At 41.4% G+C, this 23,994-nt stretch overlaps 1 protein-coding gene across 2 annotated transcripts in view; it reads right to left on the bottom strand.

Annotated features, from left to right (window-relative positions):
* The window catches only part of DNAH10 (dynein axonemal heavy chain 10), an 81,764-nt gene that overhangs the window by 15,210 nt on the left and 42,560 nt on the right, over positions 1 to 23,994 (bottom strand). Inside the window, exons 40-61 of one of the 2 annotated variants that reach the window (XM_019538905.1) lie at positions 23,852 to 23,974; positions 22,800 to 22,934; positions 21,701 to 21,917; positions 20,659 to 20,778; positions 19,017 to 19,162; positions 17,894 to 18,046; positions 17,143 to 17,403; positions 15,960 to 16,132; positions 14,304 to 14,397; positions 12,324 to 12,491; positions 11,899 to 12,087; positions 10,967 to 11,138; positions 10,034 to 10,237; positions 9,311 to 9,391; positions 7,763 to 7,960; positions 7,024 to 7,185; positions 6,275 to 6,449; positions 5,038 to 5,219; positions 4,136 to 4,272; positions 3,428 to 3,645; positions 2,735 to 2,956; positions 1,207 to 1,354 (exon numbers count right to left, since the gene is read on the bottom strand). In XM_019538905.1, the coding sequence (XP_019394450.1) occupies positions 1,207 to 1,354; positions 2,735 to 2,956; positions 3,428 to 3,645; positions 4,136 to 4,272; positions 5,038 to 5,219; positions 6,275 to 6,449; positions 7,024 to 7,185; positions 7,763 to 7,960; positions 9,311 to 9,391; positions 10,034 to 10,237; positions 10,967 to 11,138; positions 11,899 to 12,087; positions 12,324 to 12,491; positions 14,304 to 14,397; positions 15,960 to 16,132; positions 17,143 to 17,403; positions 17,894 to 18,046; positions 19,017 to 19,162; positions 20,659 to 20,778; positions 21,701 to 21,917; positions 22,800 to 22,934; positions 23,852 to 23,974 (3,678 nt within the window). The remainder of the gene's footprint in view (positions 1 to 1,206; positions 1,355 to 2,734; positions 2,957 to 3,427; positions 3,646 to 4,135; positions 4,273 to 5,037; positions 5,220 to 6,274; positions 6,450 to 7,023; positions 7,186 to 7,762; positions 7,961 to 9,310; positions 9,392 to 10,033; positions 10,238 to 10,966; positions 11,139 to 11,898; positions 12,088 to 12,323; positions 12,492 to 14,303; positions 14,398 to 15,959; positions 16,133 to 17,142; positions 17,404 to 17,893; positions 18,047 to 19,016; positions 19,163 to 20,658; positions 20,779 to 21,700; positions 21,918 to 22,799; positions 22,935 to 23,851; positions 23,975 to 23,994) is intronic. The other variant, XM_019538904.1, reaches the window with a different exon arrangement.

Genomic DNA, 23,994 nt, shown 5'->3' with positions numbered 1-23,994 from the left:
CAGCACCCGAAGCTTCACACAGCCCTAGACTGGACTTTCTTTGTCATGATCACGTGAGAACTACCTTGCCTATATTATCATCTGACAGAAAAACTGCCTCATGCAGCTGAGACCTGGCCCAGACCTTTGGAAACATGAGGCAAAAAATGCACCTTGCAATGAAGGTAAGCAATGGAAAGTGTTAGATGCTCATCCAAACTGTGACAGGGGGCACATTCAGGGCCAGGTCTCAACCTCGGTCTACCCACCTGTCTATATGGGTCAGTCCACCCAGTCTCGCCTGCCACAACTTTGCTGGTATAATAAACTGGTGGTAAATGCAGGAGGCTGCCCATTCTATGCACTGATGCCAGGGGGAGTTAACCACAGCTCCATACCTTCCATACACAATGGCCCATGCCTCACAGATGGTATCCAAGTTCTTAATAGCTCCAGCTTCACACTGGGGCCCATAACATCCTAGTTTGAACCCCAACTAGATCCTTCCTAGTCAGGCGGCCTACTCGGGCCTCATTCTGAGCTGTCAAGCTCTCTGTATTCTTCTCCCTCTCAGCAGTAGCCCCTGCTCTTTGACCTTTGGCCACACATGCCCTGGCCCCACCTCTAAGCCAGTCAGAACCCCAGGCCCCCTGGCTTTGGGTGTCCCTTGCAGTGGGTACTCTGACCCTTTTGACCCTTCTGGTCCTGGCCCCAGCACTGATCAGTTGAGGGTACCTTGAGTCAGGCTTCTAAGCAGTTAATCCACTCTCTCCTATATGGGTCCACCTGGTTGCTTGGTCCTGGTATTTTGAATGGCAATGTCCCGCCACATGCAGTCCCACCAGGCCTCCTTACCCCAGCAGAGTGCAGTTTCAGGTCATGCCCAAGACCAGGAGCCTCCTGCCATCCCCATAGCTCCTGCCCTTACCTCCAAGATGTTCCAAGCAGCCACTCAGCCGGGTGATGTTGCTCCCTTAGCTGCAAGCAGCAAACTGCTGCCTCTGCCTTGCTTGCCTAAGTTTGAAAATGGCCACCTTAATCAAGCACCTGCCAGCTGCTTGCTCCAGCCCTTAAAGTGGCAGGCACCAAAGGTGCACTGCCACACAAACTCTTCTGAGGTTCAACCATGTTGACCATTAATTTCACTAGTAACTTGTGCAAGATGTCAAATATTAATACACTGTTCAATCCAACAGGTACAAAAATCAAATCAAAATTCAGCATCACCCTCAAGTTGTTTTTTTCTTCCTTTCTCTTGATCCAATTCAGTGCCTGCTGCTGGGGGTCTATGCACAAGGGGAAGCGACTGGCACATGTAGTCAGAATGCCATTCTGAACAGAGAGTTCATCGGGGGGCAAACCCTGAGAACCCCACCTATGAAGGAAACAGAAGAGAGACTGGGAGGTATGTCATACTTCATGGTACAGCTACATACGTTGCTGGTGTGTAAAACATAGCTGCTCCACTGAGCATTAAGTACACTAGAACACAGAGTATTACACGATGAAAGAGTCTCCAACAGATGAATGAAAGTATCACTGCTTATGTCAGAACTAGCCTGGCAAAAGCACAGGTTAATATATTATAGTGAATAATTCTGCACAAAACAGGACAAATGAGGAAAGCCCTGATCCAAACCCACTGATGTCAACAGAAGACTTCCAAAGGGCTTTGGATAAACTCGGAGCCTAAGTCTACCTCGTAAAATGTTCTAAACTGGCTTTATGTAGCTCCAGGTTCCTGAGTGCCCTAGAAGAATAAAACACAGGTGTCTATTATACTCCATGACCACAGCTTACACAAAGATTTCATAGATTTCATAGACATTTGGGCTGGAAGGGACCCTGGAGGATCATCAAGTCCAGCCCCCCACCCCAGGGGCAGGAAGTCAGCAGGGATCACAGGATCCCAGCAAGATAAGCATCCAAATGTGTTTTGAAGGCGTTCATAGAGGGCGCTTGAGCCGCCTCAGGTGGCAGTCTGTTCCAAACCTTGGGGGCTTGGACAGTGAAGAAATTCTTATGTCCAGCCTGAACTGGTCACAGTGGAGGTTTGTGACCGTTCAATCTTGTCATTCCTTGGGGGGGCTCTGGTGGGATCGAATGGAAGATTTGGGATCTGAAAGTCGAAGGAGGCTATCTCTGTGATGATGGTATTTCAGCACCAGCAGTAAAGATTCTGTTCTATGAAACTTGCCATTGTTCACACTTGTAAAAGCCTAGTGTCTTCAGATTCTTCCCTACATTACATTTATCCTTCTCATCTATGTTAGGTATTCCTACAGTGCTGTACAGTATTACAGTTACCTTCAACTGAGTACCTAAAGTGTAATAAAGAGCAGGACTAGAGCTCCAAATTCTAATTTAGGTGCTGATTCATCTGCTCAGTGTGAGTAGGATACAGTATACATGATAAAGAAAGGGCTTTATTGGCTTCAGGGCTAACAGGAATAATATGTGGTAAACATTTAATTTTGTATGCAGAGAGGACTCAAAATACATAAAGCACTTTGAGAGTCTTGGATGGCAATTCAATTGGTCTTTGCTGAAAAAGATGGTGCTGTTTTCAGAAAGTTGGTCCTCAGGGGAGAAACTTTCTCTATTCTCTGTGATTTCACATATAAAATAAGAGATGGGCTTGAGCCCCCCTGCCTATACAAATGGTGTCTAATTCTGGATCCAGGCCACATCCCACCTTTGTGACCTGGTACATCCCTCACCCACAGTAGCAGCTGGGCTTGCTGATCTGACCTACCTGCTGATCTCTACATCGTCTGTCAGGAGGTTTTCCAATCGGAAGGGCTGACTGAGGGGGATATCACGTGAGAGGATGTCCTCTTGCCACACCTGATACACCATTTCATTACGGAACTCCCAGTTGAATGCCCCTTCATAGCTCAGGAAGGCGGCACAGAGCAGACAGTCTCCAAGCAATTTCACTTTTCGCATTTTTAACTCCTCTAAATCCTTTGTCCATCTGGTAGAAAAATGGAGGAATACAGGGTCAGGTCAAGGTTACTGTTGCTGCACAGTGAGAAGGTGTAAGAGAATTCTACAGAGCACAAAGTATCTTTTGAAACGTTAACAGCAGGTTGAAAGAGTCCAACTTATTATCGCAGCTGCCAGCAGATAGTTGAGTCAGACTTGGTACCTCCTCTCTTTTAATCTAAAATAAGTCTCATACCTTTAACTAGTATTTTCCCTCTTTAAATTGAAAAGATCAACTGGAAACCTGTCTGATAAAAGCCCCTAATTTTAAAAATCATATTACCAATTTGTATTATTTTTTCACTGTTTAGTTGCTACAGGGAAGCAAACAAAACGCACAGGTTACAATTTTCAAAGATGCTTAAGACCCTAAGGTGAATATGCAGGTTTTATCCATGTCTCAACCTCTAGGATCTTACATTTTAATATCAAAATCTCTCCTTCCGGGAACTAGCCTCACCTTACATTTTCAGAGCCCAAACCAGAGATGAGCTTGTCAGCAGCAATAAGTCTCCTCTCCATAATCTCTGCTTCTTCTTGCAGTTGTTGCTTCTCCCTTATTGCAGCTTCATACTTGTCCCCCAAAGCCTTCAGCTCATTTTGAATTGTTGTCAGCTCTGCCTGTATCTTTTCCAGTTCACGTTTACTTAAGAAATAGTTTCGTTCCAACCTGGCCACCTGCATTATTAAAGGCATCGTGATGTATAATGGAAGACTTTTTTCAGCTTTTAAGTTTCTATTTTTACATGCAGATGGTTTCTAGTCCCATTTTAAAAAGTCATGAGTCTGGTCTCTGCTTAAGTCCAGGAAAAGGAGTTTTAATCTACCATTGCATCCCTCTATGCCAAATGCCATGGGTATTATTTTAAGTCTGTTGCAGGTAGGCACCTATAAACTTTAATTTCCTCCTGCAGACATTACTTTACAAATTCCTCTTGGGCACATCTCTTTTCCTTCCAGCTGCAGTTCAGATGGGATGCATCACAGAGCTTTATTATGTTGAATACAACAGCTTGCAGCTGAAAGGCTGTATAGCCCTTGGCTGCCATGGTTCTAGCAAACTCCACTTTCACAAACTCCACAATTTATATAATTACCAAGCATATTTTGTCATAATAAAAACTCTTCAATGACCCTCATGACTGTGGCTGCACACAGTACACAGTACCTTCTCTCTCTTTGGCTTGACTTCTTTAAATACATCACAGTAGCTCATTACTGCTTCGACAAATTTCAGCATTCCCAATCCAGCTCTGCTAACAACTTCCATCTCCTCAAATGTAGTATTTAGATTCTTTAACAGAGCTAAATGTTAACACACAAAACATTACACGATGAGGTTAATCACAGCCAGAAGTCAAAAGAGGAAGTGCTTTTCTTATTAACAAGACTCTCAGCCCCAACTGTCATTCTGCTCTATTTGTAGGATATAAAGGTGATGTCGCTGGACCATAATATTATAAGCAAGCTATTGTTAGTGACTTCTTAAGGTTCTTTAGGCCCAAATGCGAGTTGCATGAGCTCAATGCTTTGCAGGTGTTGTTGCTCAGCAAGTCCCGTGGTCCTGCCTGTCATTTACTGGATGTCAGTGAAGGTTATCTTGCTCAAAGAACCAAAATGTCCTCTCACTCTTTGCTTCTCAGTGGAGTTATTCTGGATTTATATCAACATGAGCATGAGCAGAATATAGTCCAATCTGCTTAAGCTTAGCCTACAGTACTGTCTCACGTGCAAGTGAATTGGCAACAGTGCTTTCCAAAGGGCTAATGCACACACAAGCTCTGCTCCACGTTTGGTTCATGTCTAGCCTCTTCATAGCAGAAATCGCTACCGACTACATTACATATTATGCTACAAGCCCTGTGCAGAAACTTCTGTATCATCAAAGTCCCACATAAGCCCCTGGGGCAATAAGTGGTGCATCTACCTTGTGCCAGCCCCCTGCACATGGGCATACATCATCCCAACAAAGCAGTGCTTCAAGTGTAGCAGCAAACATTTGAAATACTATCAGGAAAACACTATATTCATCTATCTCCAAGTGCCAAGTCACTCAGTCAAACAATCTACCTCGGATGGATTTGACCTGGCTCTGAGTGATTCCATCAAAATCTATCTCCATTAGGGATCGCAAGAAATTTGCCTCTGACATCATTCCTTTGGCTGTCTTCCAGTTCAGTTCTTTGTAGCCTCTCATTATGAGGATACATTCGCACACAGTCTGCACCTGTTTGGGGGGTTTAGCAAATGACCTGGAAAATAAATACAGGGTAGATGGGGGGAAGAAAAGAAAAAGCACATAATATTGGAAATACAACGTATTTGTTGGAAGGCAGTTTAGTAGGTATTTGGTGGGGAAAGCTCTGTATTGGAGCAGCAGGAGCCTTCCCCAAGGCATATCCTCATCCAAGAAAAAAACAGAATTCAATCCACAGAAGGAAAGATTAATGAACAAAGGACTAAAAACTAGATATTACTATCAAACAACTTCGTCAGTGCTGCCAATTGACTGATCCAGAAATAAAACCCATTGCTACAGTTTTCCTGAAGATTAAAGCTTCACCAACCTGGATGAGCAGTCATGCACTTTGAGGAGAACTAGGAAAAGGTCCCATAGGGGAAGGAAGGTAATGAAGTGTAGAGGGACATATTTACACTACCTCTGATGGTGCTAGGGAGAACCACGGAAAACCCCACCCCTCCCACTTGCTTCATCTCCATGTGCAACAAATGCTGGAAAAGCAGAATTAACTGCTGTGTGATGTGGCTACTCTTGGTCCTGAGTGTTTGTTGGTGCAGACCTCTATAATGGTGCCTGCACTTCCCTTTTTTTGACACTTGTGGAGTGGAGTTGGTGGGCAGACCATGTTTTCATAGCTGTGTTCCCTGCCATGGCTAGAAGTAGCCCAGACAGAGCCAAAGACTGGGAGGATGTTCAGTGCATCAGACTACATGTGTGAAACATAAGCTCTATGACCATCATGTCTATCCAGAAGAAAAGCAGACCCCTCAGCCATCTACCACATGCTAGACACATGCTATAGAATGATTACAAATATGTAACATTTGGGATTTCCTTGCCTAAGGGATAAGCTTCTGGCTAGATCACTGGGCCTGGGTTCAGGAAATCTGGACCCTGTCTCCAGCTGTGCCCCGGTTCTATGTCTCTAAGTCTCAGTCCTTCTTGCCTCATGGGAGTATGTGAGAACAAGGCTACTAATGTTTGCATGTGACTAAGACCCTACAGTAAGGGATGCCACAGAAATGTGTACGAATGAATTTGCTACACCCCAGCAGAATTAATTACCTAATCTCTGTGACATCAGATTTGTCAAGCTTCTGCAGCTCTAATTTAGCAGCTTCTAAAATAGGCATAGCCTCAGCTAGGGCTGTTTCAGCATCCTTCTTTTCCACAGCAATTATCTTATTCTGTTCTTCTATCTCCACAGCTTTTTCTTCAGCCAGCTTTTTCTTCTCCTCCGCTACGAAGTGTGAAAAGCAGAATGGTAAACAGGTCACTGAGATTTGTACCAAGCTAACAAAGCAGTGTGGGCCTAAAATCAGAAATTACCAGGAGGTCTAGATCACTCCTAACCCTTTTGGTGCTAGACTACTGGTATGCATAGCATGCTTCCCCCCAAAGACAAGTTCTTGAATGCCAAAAGTAAGAGAGCGCAGTCTCTTTCCTTACCCTTTTCCCCGCAAATCTGTTCTTTCTTATAGTGACACTCATGTTACTAAAATGCCCTTTTCAGTTGGTGTTTTTTTTTTCTCAAAAAGGAACATAGTTTCTATCTGAAGCTGCAGTGGGTGCTATTGTAGGCAGTTTGTAATCACACAGGTTGCAATTAGGCCAGGATTCAAATCAGCAGTCCTGGTCTTGATCTAGGCATCATATGATACCATGCTGCGATACTGGATCACAGTACAGACAGAACAAATACCATTGACTGAACCCCTAACATCCAAGTTCCTTGAGGGTCTCCCACACCATAATACAACCTGGCCTAACCATGCTTTGCTAACAGGATGTGACAGTGGTTTCAAAACACTTACCTATTGCTGTGTTAGTTGCTATCTCCTGTAACAAAGCCTCACAGGCAGCTGATTTCTCAGCTAACACAATCTTCTGCTCTGCTAGTTTCTGATTTAGCTCATCCAGCTGTACAGCAGCCTCCTTCAGTTTATCTAATCCCCCTTCCAGACGTTTGCACTGAGCTTAGAGATAGAAAGAAATGTGAGTGATGAAAGGGTCTATCACACAGTGCGCCAAACAGTGCTGCAGGTGTCCTATGCTTGTTATCAACAGAATTCAGCGCTTTTCTTGGTGCTGCAGCAAGGTTTCCTTTGTTTTTTTGAGGGGTCACAAATTATCATAGTACCCACAGAGCCCAGCCTCCTTCCCACCTCACAGGCAACCAGATTTTACAGCCCTGATGGTTAATGCATTCTCCATATCTTGGTGTCCACAACTCTTTGATCAACTACACTGCATGTAGCACAGAGCTATCTTGGAACTAAACCCTGAGCTGGACCTGAGCCACCGGGATCTGCATCCAGACCTGGCTGAATTTCAGGGATCACTGGATCAGAGATTCTGTCTCAGAAAAAAAGAAAAAGGAACAGCATCACCCTGGGAGAAGCCCATTATTTCAAGTCACATTAATGGGGAACATTGAGCTGCATTTAATTGACATCTTGTGCATGTGTCTCCAGGGTGAAATGGCTATGTATTTCTTTTTTAAAGCATATAAATCACCCAGAGCCTTAAAAAAAAAAATCTACATGGTCTTACCTAAAATGAACTGATTTTTCTCTTCCAGCAGTTTTGAATAGGTATTAATAAAATCAAGGTAATTCTTTGGAGTTACATAGTTGCTACGTCTCAGCTTCTGCAGGAATTTCTTACTGAAATCCCCTACAGATTCATGCACCGTGACAATGTGTTCAATCACAAACTCCGTGTTCTCTGCTGGGACGAGAGGATTCTCCCCTAGAAGAGGACAGGAGAAATAAAACATCCCCAACCCTTTTTCAAGACTACAAAGGATAAGTTCTCCCTACTTTACAAAGAGGGAAATAAAGGCAAAAAGGAGTGAAATGTTTGCTCTGGGACCAAAAACAGTCAATGTCAGTTAGGAACAGGACCCAGGAGTCCTGATTGCCAGTCTCTTCCCCAGAGCTTGGGGGCTGTCTCATTGCTAGAACATTTAAGATGTCTTATTTCCACATACCATCCCCAGCCTTTGTGAGAGGCAGTGAACTGGAGTTTGAGGAGAGGTATATAACTACCCATTGTTATATAAAGGCCTTAAGCATTACAGTTCAAAGCACTATCTCCAACCACCAACTGCTGAAACTTCCTTAGCCTGACGAAGGGTTTTTGAACCCAAAAGCTTGTTTAATAATTGTTTTCCAACTATTTAAGTTGGTTTAATAAAAGATAGCAGATTCATGCAAAGAACCTTGTCTGCCTATCTCCAACCAGGAGTTCTAGCACAAAGGCCTGACAACATCACAGAATAAGACTAGAATAGCTGGTGCTGATGAACTTTTCCACACTATCTCTCCATACGGAACTAGGAGTGTGTTTGTGCAGTTTAGGCTCATTTGCTTAATCTAACCCACAAAAAGACACTCAGTGCAGCAGCAAAGTATCTGCATAGGAGTTCATGCAAAATACCTACTGACATTTAAATTCATGGCCCAGCTATTCTGTGATAGCTTTCCCCTTAGTTCCCCATACCAACCAGAATTAAGTTAATTCACCATGCTCTACGTCAGTTCAACAAAAGCTGTAAGTGGTGGCTGTAAGGGTGGTTGAGAGCAGATAATCTCTTGCAGTCTGAGACAACAAATTCAGATCTGTAGGAAGTCTGAAAACAAAGGCCTTGACAAGTTAAGAATCAAGCCTGTCTTGTGAATTCTTTCTGGGAAGACTGAAGGCCTTAGGAGCAGTGTTGAGATGCATCAACCTTCTGATCTTTTCCTCTTTAGCCGACAGGAGCAAGTGAAAATGATACCAGGTAACACTGCTTTATAACTAAGTTCTCAAATCCTTTGCCCTTCTCTTCTCAGCCCTGCAACTACCTCCCATGCTCCCTTGGATGCCCTGGGTAGCATCTGTAATAGTGCAAATGAATATTTGGAGCACAAGTTTCAGGGCTCTCAATGAGACCTGAACAAATGTACAAAATATATTTGAAGAGATTTATATCTGACATAATTTTGACTGAGGTTTCTTTAGTTAGTGAAGGTGTGAACAATGAGGCTTACAATACCTTTGAGCAAGGAATGCATGTTTTTGACACCTTATGCCATATTAAAGAAACATTCTACTTACCAACAAATGACTTTGCAACTGCATACAAAGCTTGTGGGGGCCAGGGCAAGAACCAGTCAATACCAGTGTTGTTGACAAGACCTTAAAATAAAGGAATACTATCATCAAAACAACCCATCTCTAATATTATCCCCTCATCTGGAAAATGTGCACATGTGTATCTTTACCCATGTGGGTATGAAGCTGGCAGAATCAAGGCCCTAATTAGCGTGTGTGTCTGGTATTCTACACAGCTGCTTACACACAAGCCAATCCATCCATTTCAGTATCAAATATAAACCGAGTACCTTGTGTCTATGCCTACCCCCTATTCCAGTGCTGTGCAGTAGCCATTAGCAGGAGTGCTTCTCTTATTACAGTCTGAATTTCACAGCTGCTCACAAGCCCACTCTTCTCTATAAATATCACAATAGAGGATGCAAGCAGCTTGAGAGTTACTCTAATGTGCTGCCTTAATCCTGTAAGTTTCTGGTTCAAAGGAGATGACTAATTGTTTGCTAGCAGTTTGACTGGATTATGACCTAAGCTAGTAAATGTTAATCAATAATCTCCATTTATGTGTGGTAATTAACTGGAACAAAACGTAATGGATTATTTCTGAATGCTATGAAGCTGTTTAACTACTGGACTGATACCCATCTGTTGTAACTCATCAGAGATCAGCAGACCTGCACTCCCAAACTACAAAGGCTTAAACACCAGCATGTAAAATTTAATATGCACCTGGGAAATTTCTGCATCGTGTTCTCAAGGTATCACCAACTGGTGACATCCCCAGGACAATATGAAGATTATTGGCACTCTTATTTACAAAATACTGCCAGACACTTTCTTTAGCAGGGCTCACTCCAGCTTTGGCAGCTTCATCACCAATCTGACCTAGTATGGCGTCTTTTTCATCATCAGGAAAAAGTGCTGGGACCATTCCTATAACATAAAGAGAGAGTAGCATTAGAAAGCCTGTAGTCTGGCTAAGAGGCAGCATAGCCAAGGGGAAGGGACAGGAAATTTTGAGATCTAACCCTGGTCCAGCAAAACTGATTTATCCACAATTATCCAGAGAGTCAAGTGAAATCTGACAGAGAAGTTTGCGAACTCTGGTCTGTGGAATTTCTGTGGCTTGCAGAGCTTTTGCCAGTAGTTTACTGAGAGCAGTCAGTCACAAGGTGTCAACTTCTCCTCATTTCCAGCTACTAAGTACATTATATTATATTAAAATATTGACGATTCAGATATAATCCCCCAGGCAAGCAGATATTTCTCAGGGGGCAAGATATGCCCATTGCCCTCTGAAGATACCCATGAAATTTATCTCCCTATTCATATATACTCTACAACAGGAAAAACTTTAATAATTTGGAATCAAACACCAGGCCCATGGCTTGTTGTTTTCAGGTTCACTAACCCTACCCAGACATAGATATGCAACCATTAGGAGGTGCTGAAAAATTATAGCCCAACCCAGGATCATTTCAGGTAAAATACTGTCCTCAAGCAAAGCATAAGTTTCAGCATCAGGGAACACAATGTGAATAGGCAATGTTAACACTGAATAACTGTGATTAGCTGATGGGGAGAGCAAAGGAGAGCAATGCCATGCTTTCAGTTGTGCGTCACAAGTAAATTCTGGCTTAGCAATTAATAAGCCCATGTCACCTGAAGTTAGCATGTTGTTGATGAGCTCCAGAAAACCTTCTTCTGCCACATGGGCATCTGTAAACAGGAAAATCATCAACTTGTTCTCAATGCCAAGCTTCAGATACAAAGTCTTCAAGTCTTCCCGGAAATTGTTTTCTCCATACCCACGACTCAAAACGATCTCAAACACCTAATAGTTCAACAGAAAAATACATTTGAAAGGCACAGTACATGAAACAGAGATTTTCATAGACATTAGACATTCAAGTCCAGCCCCCTGCCCCAGAGGCAGGAAGTCAGCAGAGGTCATAGACTCCCAGCAAGATAAAACGTGATATCTGAGTCTGGAATTCAGCTACCATGGAGTTCAGATCAAGGATAGATCTTCAGGCCCACTGTTAGGAAAACATCAAGGTAACAACTTGACAAAATATTTGCTGCCCTGTGGTCTTTTTGAACCCCCCTCCACTTCCTACAATCTTCTACCATCACCACCTCAACATTAATTTGGGGGTCCTCATCCTTTGTCACACCTCCCTTCTTCCTCCCATTGCCTTTATAAGATCATCAGTTATATGGGGGAGATATTCTTTCACTTCGTATTTGTATCAAGCCAGGCATAATGAGCACTACTGTAATACAGATAACTGACCATAATAGTAAATAAACGCCACTGGTTTTTCACTTAGGCCCTGGAAACACATCTTGTGTCTTCCCCACTGCCAGTGCCCAAATCCAAGCTCTGATCATTTCCAGCCCCAAATCACTGCAACCTCCCCTACTTGCACCTCCTAACACTCACTTCACCACCTCCTGTCTCTCCAAAAGCATGTTGCTAACCTGATTTGGTCTCCACTGGTTTTCCCTCGCTTTCCACACAGTTTATAGCCCTTCCACTCCCTCACATCTGTCCTGGTTCCCTTTCACTGAAAATGCAGAGTCCCACAGACCTCATATCCAGCTGTGTATGCAGCCAGTCTTGCAAGGGATTGCTTTCCCGAGCCTCCCACTCCTACAAGCAGGGCATGGCCACGATCCATCCGTATGATGCGATGCACACGGGTTAAATGCTCCAAGGCATCATCAAAGAGAACGAGATTCATTTTAGTATTAACTTCATTGTACTCCTCAAGAATCTCCTGTGGAGAGAGTTGTTTAGACCATTAACAACAGAAATGAGACACATGGAAAATGCTGATGTTCATACAGGAATCATTTATTTAGAAGTAATTTGCATTTAAGTGCATTTAATCTATTTTTCATATTTTTTACTAGAAAGACTGTCAAAGTTAATAGCCACCCCTCCTTGCAGTTGTTGTCAACTCTGTAGTCATACAGACAGAACCAAACATAGACCTTAGGTGAACCACAATACCTGAAAGAGAGCTTTTGCTGCATCATAGTCTTGAATGTCTTCATAAATGCGAGGTTCCCCTTCACTCAGAGCCATTCTAAAGTCTCCAAAAAGAACAGGGTCTCTCATGGCTGGCTCTAAATCTTCTTTGAAATTGTCTTCAATCAAGCTCTTTATGTGGCCTTGTACCTTAAAGTATGTAAGACGAATTTAGTAAAATAATAACAAAGGCAATTCTGAATTTAGGAACCCTTGGAGGGCACAATGCTGCAAACTCTAACTCCTATAAGTTGGTTTCTGTGGGATTGTTTATATAGATAAAAGTCCTGGTGATCAGGCCATACTATCATTCTCCATTTACAATCTGAAACAAGACACAATATACAAGCAGTTCAGGAACCCCTGGAGCCAATGGAGCATGCAAGTTTAATAAAGAGCAGAATGGCCTTTTTAAAAAGAAATAATAATGCCAACTGGCAAAAATCACATGCCTCTCCTTCACTTTTATTATTAGGTCTGGTGTCAGGACACCAAAACCTCATTCAGTCTTGCAGTATGTAATGTGCACACGTATTATATACTCTCACACACACAGGCACAGAGATATAAATCCAGAAGCTAACACAAGCAAGTTGCAATGTAGCTATTCAGAGATGTGAAAGAGACTGAAAAGTAAAAGCATGCCTTTCTATCTTGAAGAAGAAAAGTTGAGGCAGGACTAGATTATTACACCTAAACCTAGTTTTTACATCTAAGCATCTCTGCTAACTTTTAACTGGGCTTTACATAACTTTTTCCCCCATTATGTAAATGTGTTTCCTTGCTTGTGATATCATTTTGAGTATCTTCCAATTCGAAAAAATACTATATAAGAATGAATGGACTGACGGTACATCTCTACCCTTTTCTATCTTCCTCCATGGTTATATCTGATACATATACTAGCATTGTAATTTCTTAAGGGAGCTAGGCAAGAGTGAGTCCATGTATTGTTTTTCATATACACTCATTGTGCATGTCAGGTGTATCCATGCTAACAAGTTTTCTCAAGAAAGATGAGTCCAGTAACACTCATGTAAATTTCTACATGGCACAGAGGCAGAGTGATGTCTTTTTTTTTGCTAAACTTTTTGGAGTGGGGACTATCTTCTTGTTCCACCTTTGTGTGGTGTCTAGCTCAGTGGGCCTTAAGTCTGATTAGGGCTTCTTTGTGCTATAGCAGCACAAATAAGCAATAACATTATGCAAGCTTGGATGTACCAAACAATAAGGACACTGAGCGCATCAAAGTTTTTTACTTAGTCAAAGTGTGATAGTATAATACATAACAACTGTAAGCCCCCACCTGTGTAGTCCATGTAGCGGCAAAACTCCTAACAAGCCAAATTCACAAATGATGCCATAAAACTGCCTCACTCTACGGGTAGTGACTTCCACCAGTTTACCTGAAGGCCCTAACTCCTTACACAGGCAATACTTTCAGAGATTTATCTTCTTCATTATTCATTCTGGAACTCATGGAGACAGGTCTGCAGAACTGGAACTTATAAGCTTTAGGATTCAGCACACCTTGCAAAGTTATGGCGAGATGATGGTAACCAATGCCAGTGTATTATGAATTGTTCATGAAGCCTAAAATCCATGCAACATATTCTGTTTTCCAATGTTATATTACATATTAGGCTTTGAGGTTTCCAACATTTCAAAAGAAGGTTGTAAATTAGGAAGATAAGATATTAAATATCCCTTTATCTCTCTCTGTTCATACATTCATGTATTCTGTTTGGTCAATTTCTCTTACAGGAAAGAAAAATTTTAATGGTTCTTACACTCAATGGGCCATGTCTTAAGTGATGGAACTACTCCGCATAAAACTGGAGTGACACACTGGCAAATTAAACCTGCAGCTTGATTTCAAGGCACTAGTAGAACAGTGGGTAATGTTACTGTTTTGAATTAAATTACCATAATAGTAATAAAGGACTGTAAGAAGTTACTCACCAGTATCTTGTCTGCTTCATTAATCAATCTGTCATGGAAAACTCTCAGACACTCATTTCTCCAGACTCTCACCATTTGCATGACTGTTTGGAACCTACATCAATATTGAAATATTAGCTTGCATCAAAGCATTAGGTACAACACATATAGCCAAGCAGTTAATAGTACTTCCATCAGAATCAGAATCCATTTCCTTTTTCAGTAGAAAGAGAAAGTCTCTTGCCTGTAACTTCATCTCCCAAGATCATACTACGGAGATTCAGAGGTCAGCTTTTGTTATCAGGGACCATATCACAATTCAGGATTTTCCAGAATCTTTTTTTTCCACTAAGCAGTATGCATACCATGAAAAGTATAACAGATTCTTTCTTACCTACCCAAAAAATAATAACAACCACCAGGCCTTCCATGTAATTACATCACTAGCTAATTTGATTAAAACCCTGGAATCAAAGCATTTTTTATTTCTATCCTTCAGTTTTAACTACGGCTGCTTGCTTAGGCAAAAATATTGGTAAATTTCTTCTTTGATTCCAGGGAATTACCTCTCAGCCCCAACTCAGCAGAACATTTAAATATACACTGTAGCCTCACCTAGTCAACAAACTACTTGCGTATGTGCATGTGCTTAAGTCTCACTAACTACAATAATATCTACAATCAACATACACAAGGAATTTCCTGAATGAGACAGGAATACAGAACTGGAGGCTTAATTCTTAAGGAAGAGGTCAAAATACCTACCAGAGTAGAAGAAAATAGGGCCTGCGGAAGACCCAGGATATTCAAAACTGTCTTCTGGACACTGCTTACAGGCCTTGTAAGTACTACTATACACTATGCAACCTGTAATTTGCACGTTCCTGGTGATGAGGATAATAAGGCAAGTCATTTGCTTTACCCATAATAATAAGCAGAAAGCTGACTAGGTTATAGGAAGAGGCTGTATGTAGTCCAAAGCAGGATCAAAGCTGAACCACAGCAGAAGCTGGGAAGCTAGAAGCTGGTATTTATACAGCATCTGTAGACTCTGACATCACAGCCAGCTTAAGAACACAGCACTAACATGGCCCCAGGTGATCGAGTCCAACCTCATGCTGTCACAGTCAGCCACATCACATAATCTACTTCCTGAATCAATCAAATCCAGGACCTGATACCTCATTACCATCTGGCAAAGACTCTGGTCATTACTGAATGTAATGGAGGCTGAATGTATGGAGGCTCCCCTAGTGACAGCAAACTCCCAGTGAGTGTGAAGCTGTCAAAACAGGTTCCTGCATCAAGCTCTTCCTTCACCCTGTGATAGCGTATGGCAAGCAGAGGAAGACATCAGGGCGCCATGACCCTCAGCTGGCACACAGCCCTTCAGGGACTAGAAAGTTAGAGACCTCCTTAACTTCTCTAACACATACCTAGGCTGAGAAGAATGCAGGCAGGCAATCTCAGAATAAAGAACCTGACTCTTCAGTGCCCAAATTTTGTGAGCTAAATAGAGTTCATCTGTAGAAGAAAACTGACCTGAATATCTCACTGCAGACTGCACATGCTTTCTGAGTAATGAAATCACCACAGCCTGGGCTAGAGCCTCAGCCAACATAAATGGGTACAGTGCCACTGAAGTCAATTTTTCTGAACACTTTCCCCTAAACTCACCTCTCTGGGGTGGTAAGAAGAAGACCGTTGTAGATCCTGGAGAGATCACGCAGATTAAATATGTAATGAAATTTGGAAGGTGTTGGGGGCAAGTCACGAACAATCATTTTATAAAGTTCCAAAGTGCAGGATGTCATCTTGTCAGAGATCATCACGATAGATTCATTAAAAGCCTACGAACCAGGAAAAAGAAACAATTCTTCACAGGTCTGACCAGGGAAAAAGGAGTTTCGTCAAGCATCATCTGCTCGCCAATCCTTTTATCCCTTCTTGTTCCATTTAATATGATCTCAGTGCAAGGCAGTATTTTTTTCAGAAATTCATTTTATAACATAACTGGTATATCTTTCACTTAGACCAGTCATTTTAGTGCTTTAACTACAAGCTATGCAGCAAGGACCTTATTTTCCACTGTGCTTGTATAGTGCCTGGCATAGTGAATGCCTACTTCTTGGTGGGTTTCCTTTCTGATTTTAATACATTTTTATTTAGCTTCAACCTTTATATATTAAACAGACTAAAAATCCTGTTACATAGAGAAAGGAAAGAGAAGAGGAAAGTGAAGGACCTGTATAAGGATCTAAAATGCCTTTTAGATCCTTACTGGGTTTTTGGTTGTATCTGTGTTGGTCTAAGGACATAGGCAGGCAAGGTTCTTTGGGTAGACGCGATATCTTTTATTAGACCAACTGAGTAATTGGAAATCCTTATACAGGCTAAATGCCATTTAGTCTAAAATGACTAACACGAATCAAATTGAAGTGGCAAAACAGTTGGTCACTATGGATACCACGCATGATCAAAATACCCACTCAAATCAATGGAAGGAGCCTAGTGATTTCAGAGGGCCTGTGGACTTAAAGTGAATAACAATATCATCTATGTTATTATACTTGTTAATATCAGCAATCTAAAATTTAGCATTATTTGCTACTACAGCTTGAAACACCCTGCTAATTACACGGCTATGGGACCAAACAGTACTCTTAAATTAGTATATGGAACCTCTCCCAACTCGAATGGAGATCCATAAAAGTAATTACCTGTACACACGACAGTCCCCATCCATGTAAGAGAAGGATGGAGCATATACAACAACAGGAATAATCAACCAAAAAAACAATTCAGGTTCTGCAATTTTATATTTAAAATAACAATAATCCCGTTAAATAATGCAATTTACCGCAGTGTGGCCTTTCAGGATGGAGGCATAAATCAAATGCAAAGACTGCTCAGAAGGGAAAGGTACATTGAAAACACTGAAGAGTGAAATAAAGCGAGGGTCAACTTCATTACGACCTCCTCCAGCCTTTCCCATAGCAGCAATAAAGCCAAGGTCTCGAAGAAGCTTACAGTTCATCTCTTTACCACGATCATACACAGAACCTTTTTCCAGCAGCAACTTCAACAAGGCAATTGGCTGCTGTGTACCATATTCATCAACCTTTGTAAAGCAAAAAAGCCAACACATTTAAAAGACAGGTCTTAACGAGTTTCCAGCTACTACGATGAATGCATAAATAATTAGCTCCAAATGTAATGCATCATTATTATATCTGAGTGCTATTTTGTAGGCTTTGGAGATGGAATATCCATGTTCCATTTTAACTCAGGAGAGGAAACTGCATTATTTCACTGATGTGCAATACACAGCCACTTCTTCCCAGCTCTTACAAGAGGTATGGTCTGGTTCTCTTAAGAAGCCATGTCCATAGTGTCAGCTGGGAAAAGGTCTTTTGATTCATATTTAAAAACAAGAGGAAATGGAAATCCCACTACCAACCCCGCCAACCAAAAATGTGCATTTTTAAAGTTTATAACAGCACTGCAACACCGTATGGTGCCCAGTAGTCCAAGCCTTCAGGTATCTTAATGGACAATACAAATGCAGCCTGTTGTGTGTTTTCTTCTACTGCAAACAAGTTGGCACTTACCCTTGGCATATTCATGTCATCCATGAAAACCAGAAGGCGCTTTCCCATGGGGGGGCCATAAGTGTCCTTTGTACGTTTCTCTACATTAGCTTCTAAGTTTCTCTGAATATCCATTGATGTTGTGCGTGAGGAAAAGTTAATTATTAGCAGCAGCTGCACAGCAAGATACAAATGATCAACATGGATATTTAGTAACTTTTTAAGAGTTTCCCAGAAAATGTTCTTTATATTAAACAATATGGGGAACAATTAGAGCACAAGACAGATGTGAAACACTACACAGTTTAGCTATTCACTTAAAATATGGATGGTTTAAAAATATATATATTCCATTTGGGAGCTCAACCACATAGCAGAATAACTACTTGACAAACATGTTTTCTTATAAAAAACTGAATCTTAACAGAGATTCTCAACAATAATACATGTGGAAGAAATCAAACTTCGCGTTGTGGTTGAATCAGAGCCGACAGAGCCAGCTTTTCTTTATTTAGGGCCATACTGTGATCACAGGGAGAATTCCATACAGCAAGGGGAATCACCCACTTGTCTGTTTCAAAGGATTTCTCAGACTCTCTAAGTTTACAAATGTATTTATACTTAAGACAGAGAAAGAGATAAAAATACGACCTTGGAAAAACAAAACAATAGTAAATTACACAGAAATTTAGGAAGTTTACTTAAACAAACTATCTATGCACAGGGCAAGATATTAAGATAACCTAAGGATAACCCAAGGCATGCAGGATTTCCTATCTCAAAACATGTAATTGAATTAAGCAGTATCAGCACTTCTGGTCTTTGTTTTTCTAGTCGAGTAAGCCAATTACTTCTACATATAGTAGGTTTGGCTCTAAAATACCTCATATATCTGGGCCCAGAGTGTACACAATTAGAACCCTGTGTCCATGTGCTATCTCAAAATCAAAAGAGCTGGGTACACGTCTGTCTGTGGAGATCCAATGACAGAGTCAGGGTCTTGAATTGAAATGCAAATGAAGGAATTACTTCACTTACCACTTCAATGCAGCCACTTCTGGGGTGAAATACAACTACTAAGCCACACACAAAATAAACAGGAAGATACCAGTTTGTCACCAGCACAGAGGAAAAGACTACATACGTTAGTGTCTTGGTTCAAGCTTTTTAAAAAGTTTTGGGTAGTTGCTGTCTTGGAAGTTCCAGATTCACCCACAAGGACAACAGGTCGTTTGATTTTTACCATCTCTTCTAACAACCAGGTAGTGCGTGTTGTATCCACAGTAGGAACTAAATAAGTAAATTAAATTAAATTAAGAAGAAGTTAATTTAACATGCAACACACCTGGGAGGTTCTCCACATGTAAAACCCTACTGGGTGGGACCCATAATTTATTAATGAACATTTGCACAAAGATGTACTCCAGACCATCAGATCAGTACAATATTTAATGAATAATCTCTTTTGTACAGCCTTTTCATGGCACCATTTATCACAGAACTTTTCTTACATGTGTTGAAATCAATACGTTAGAGATCCCTGTGCAGAGATCCAATGAAAGGGTCATGAACCATGTAAGCCACTTAAGCCCTCTTTAGGAGGTAGAGCTAAGACTTACATGGCTCACAAGCCTTTTGCAGGACGCCTACCTGCAGAGGTGAATCTCGTGCTCTGTGAATCAAAGGCAGGTATGAGGAACAGCTTTATAGACTATGTAATTATCTCTCTCAGCAGTCATGTTAACATGCACTTGCTGAATTGTTACTATAAAATAGTATGCGTTATTTTGTCATAACTGTAAAATTAATTGTCACCATTTTATTATATTCATTATGGGTTCTTTTCCTAGCCTATTTGTGCTAGGTTTTTGTTACTGAATCAGCAGTCTCCTATTCTTTTATCATGGTAGTTATATAAAGTACTGTTCCTGACGACACTTGAAAAGTGAACCATGAACGAAAAAAAATTGCATCTACCTTTTGTGGCTTTTCTAATACAAATAAAGCCATCCTGCCAGTATTTTTTGCCTGTTCTTTACTCTAAGAAGTACTGTGAATATTTTAGTTCTCAACATCCCTTACTTTATTCAGTGGCTTTGGCAAAATGCTTGTAAATTTCAAATGGTCACATCACAAGGGATAGAACCTGAATAGCTGCTGATCTCTGGGGCAGAAAGGGCAAGGCTGTCTAAGGTGCACTCTCTGGGTGCCTATATGTGTGCTTGGAGGTAAGGGGAGGTGTTTTAATTACAGCAGCTCCCAGACAACCACTCTAAATAAAAAGGCTCACTGTCATGTGTATTAAGGGCCCTCCCCACGCCCCTGCATTTCAAAATGGCCATAGGGGCACTTTAACTAAAGCTCATTTGACAAGGTTTAATTAAAGCACCCCTACAGCCATTCTGAAACATGGGGGACTTAGTACATGTGACGATGAGGCTATGCTGGAGCATTCTAATTAGACTTCAATCAAGTCTGCTAACACGAAGCAGACTCAATCACCATACAGCCCTACCGCCTTCCAAAAAGCTCACTTATTGTGTCCTTAAGCAAGAAAAAGAAAAGCAAGGACTAATATTTCTTTGGTGAAAAGCAAACAGCAATTTAAGGTTGCATCACAAAGGAGCAGGAAATAGCAAAAAAGTTTTTGCATTATGATTCATGTTCAATTTCTGAATGAAACATCCCACAATAGAACTGTGCATGGCATTTGCTACTAGAAAACTACAGATTAGCACATTTTAAGTTAAAGGACTACCAGTGTTCTATATTAGTCACCCACTTACCTAGAATGTCAATAAATCTGCCTTCTGGCTTGTGAAGGTATGCAGGAACTAGCTTGCTCCAAGGCACCCATTTCTTTTGACAAGCATCAAAATGAAAGTCATACAAAGTTGGCAACTGACCTGCAGGATATGATGAGGTCTTTATTTAGCAACTAAAGGTTATCTGGGGTATGGAGGTGCTTCCAAAAATCATTCATTTGATTGTGTTAAATGTAAAGGGCACAACCTTGCATGAAGGGTTGTAACCCAGGCCTCATAGCCTGGGAAAGGGCATTAAGGTAGGATTAAGTCCCTCTTACACCCTTCCACTCCTGGGCTGTTTTGGGAGGTGGAAAAGAAGACTTAAGCAACCCTGAGGACCTGTCTAAATCATGGCAGTCTGCTCTGAGCCACAGCACTGGCTGGCATCTGCAGAGCTCCTTCTTAGCATACTTAACCTGGTCTTAGGGTATGAGGAAAATATTAATGAAAAAGCCATGAAACAGGGTTGCTTCCCAAGCCCTTCGATTCCATAAATAAAAGATAGTGTCAAGAGGCTCTTACCCCTGTCTCCTTTCTTGATCCCTGCAGACAGCATCACTAACTCGCCTGCTGCTCAGACCTGGGCATTATCACTTTTCTAGGACCTGCCATCCAGGTTATGGGTTCCCCATGATTCCCAGACAACTGGTTCTGGAGAGAATCTAGTCACTGTTTCTTGCTACAGGCCACATGACCAACCAGGCTCTTGTCTGACACCATTCCTTCACATGCAGGGGAGAGACACCCATCTCCCCTTACCCTGAAATGCCAGTGCTGAGACGCCCCTGAGCTACACCCAGACAAACGCTACCTCTAAGGTCTGGAACACCAGGCTTCTAAAATAATTCTCCCCTCATCTAATCTCATTTCTTCTATGAGTGCAAGACCTGCCAGTGTTTCAGGCTGCACACACAATACCAAGTAGACTTTACCATGTGATACAGGCATGGTCTGATCCACTCCAATTGTTTTCTTTGAAAAAAAAGGTGCGCCAGAGTCAATTCTAAAGGCATAGTCCTACCTGGCAGTTCCCCTGGCTTAGCCAAGATATTCTCCTCATGAACAGTTGACATGGAGGATATTCGTTTGACACTTTCATCAAATTTAATTCTGCCTGCATTGAGAAGGCTGGCACCTAAAGAGGAATACAGAGCTTCCAGGAAGTAGCATTCCAGAACATCGGAGTCATCAGGCTCTCCCGCTATTAAAGCTTCAAGCATCATTGTCAACTGCACCACCTGATGGAGAAGATTGCAAAACAGTAGCTTAAGAAGACATACAGAATTTTGATGACTTAATGTGCCTAATTTTCTTTTCTTTTCATCCCTCTGTAAAGTCTTTTGTGAGGCTCTGTCTGCATGCATGCAGGTGTCTGTAAATGCAGGTATTAGTTAAAATAAAATAAAAATGTTAATGATCAGATGATCATCTCTCTGAAAGTGGACGAAAAGGGATCTTGGCCTGCCTGAAGATTATATCAAGAAATTCCTTCAGTCCCATCAGGGACTCTATTAATGGAACTCTGAAATAGTTACTTACTATTTGGGCATGTCTTACTCTTTGGGTATGTCTATGGCATGTGAATAAACTGTGGAGTTTATTGCTCAAGAGTTTATTGCTCCTGGGCACACCATTTGAACACATTCCCGGGAGCAATTAACTCCGGAGCAATAAGCTACGCTCTTTATTCAAGCACAGAACATGGAGCCAGGTCAGAGCAGCCTCAGCAGGCAGGGGGCCCCAGGATCAGTCTGCCAGCCTGGGGCTGCTTCCTCTGGCTCAAAGTGCTGAGGGGCTGGCTGGGGCACAAGGGAGCTTCAGTGAGGAACTAGCTAGCAGGCAGCTGCCTCACTGAAGCTCTCTCATGCCCCAGCCAGTCAGGCAGCATCTACACACACGCTGATGCAGAGCTGTTTACTCCGCAGCAGGATAGTACTTATATTTACAAGTACTATCCTGCTGCGGAGTAAATTAGTTTACTCCAGCGTAACAAAGGTGCGCATGGAGACACTGCAGCTAATTAGTCAACTCCATAGTAAGCCTCTTGTGTTGATGCACATTCTGCAACTCATATTCCTCTGCTGTTGAAGCCATCTTACTCAATACTCATTATTTCTTACCATATTTAAATCTGTTTGAGGGACAATTGTCTTCAGCTTCTCTCCTTGTCTGCCATCAACAATTCCTTCTACAATCAGGCTAATAAGGTAGGGGACATATTTTTCAAAGAGTCGATCTAACTCAACTTGTTCTTGCTGAGGAAAAAAATGACAATCATTTAACAACCTAAAAAGATTAAAGTGCCACCTATTTACTTATTGTAATTAGTCTTGGATACTGTTACTTTTTTATAAAAATAATTAAACAAACACAGTGTTATGAAAGACCACAATTTTTTACTTGACTTATACTGAAAACATAATGGTGATAAAGACAGCTACTTGGACTTTTGACAATATTTACTCTTGATAAAATCCATCAAAGTCATGGCATAGGGTTATTCTACAAGTATGTCACTCTATATCAGAGATTCTCAAACTGGGGTCCACAAACTACCACTGGTCCAGGAGCTCCACTCAGATGGTCTGCGGAATGGTTGCAGAACAATCAGAAATATCTGTACTTGTCAGATAAGACTACTGATATTAAAATATGAGTTGTATGCTTTGATTTATAGAACAAAAAAAAGTTTAAGTGGTTCCCCAAGACCCTCAGCAATTTTCAAGTGGTCCGTGAAAGAAAAAGGTTGAGAACTACTGCTCTATATTATTTTTTTAGAATCTATTTTTGCCTTGGTATAATATAAAAACCTTTCTGAACGTATATACACCATTTTGCATATGGAGACATTTGTGTATGTACAGGTCCTGGCTTCATTATTTTTTAATAGAAACCATTCTGCTCTTGCGTCAGGTTTTGCCTTAGACTCTGGAAATTAGGTACCAACCACTAATCTGTTTTTCTTTACCTGCTTTCACAGAAAAAGAATTAAAAGTCAACAAGCCCATTCATCTCAAAAAATTTAGTAACAGTGACCTGAAAAATAAACTCTAAAGCAATTCAGCCAATCAGGGTTTCATTATAAACATATTTACACATGCCTACAGTTCTGTATTTAATTCAAATAGTGCCTTCTAAAATCACTTTTTTAACAAAAATAGCCATTTCCTACCTTGTTACCTCTTTGTTTAATCCATTTCTCCCAGAAGGGCTTATACTTCAGGTTTTTTGGATCCACAAAAACCATCCCACAACGGGACACAGTGGCAGGAGAAGCATACTGTAAGTCTCCGACCTAGAAAATAGTTACATCAT

Source organism: Crocodylus porosus, unplaced genomic scaffold (assembly GCF_001723895.1).
Source record: "Crocodylus porosus isolate Cpor-Errol unplaced genomic scaffold, CroPor_comp1, whole genome shotgun sequence".
Classification (NCBI taxonomy): Eukaryota; Metazoa; Chordata; order Crocodylia; family Crocodylidae; genus Crocodylus; species Crocodylus porosus.
Note: the sequence above shows the minus strand (reverse complement) of the source record. Positions and strands in the feature narration are given on the sequence as shown.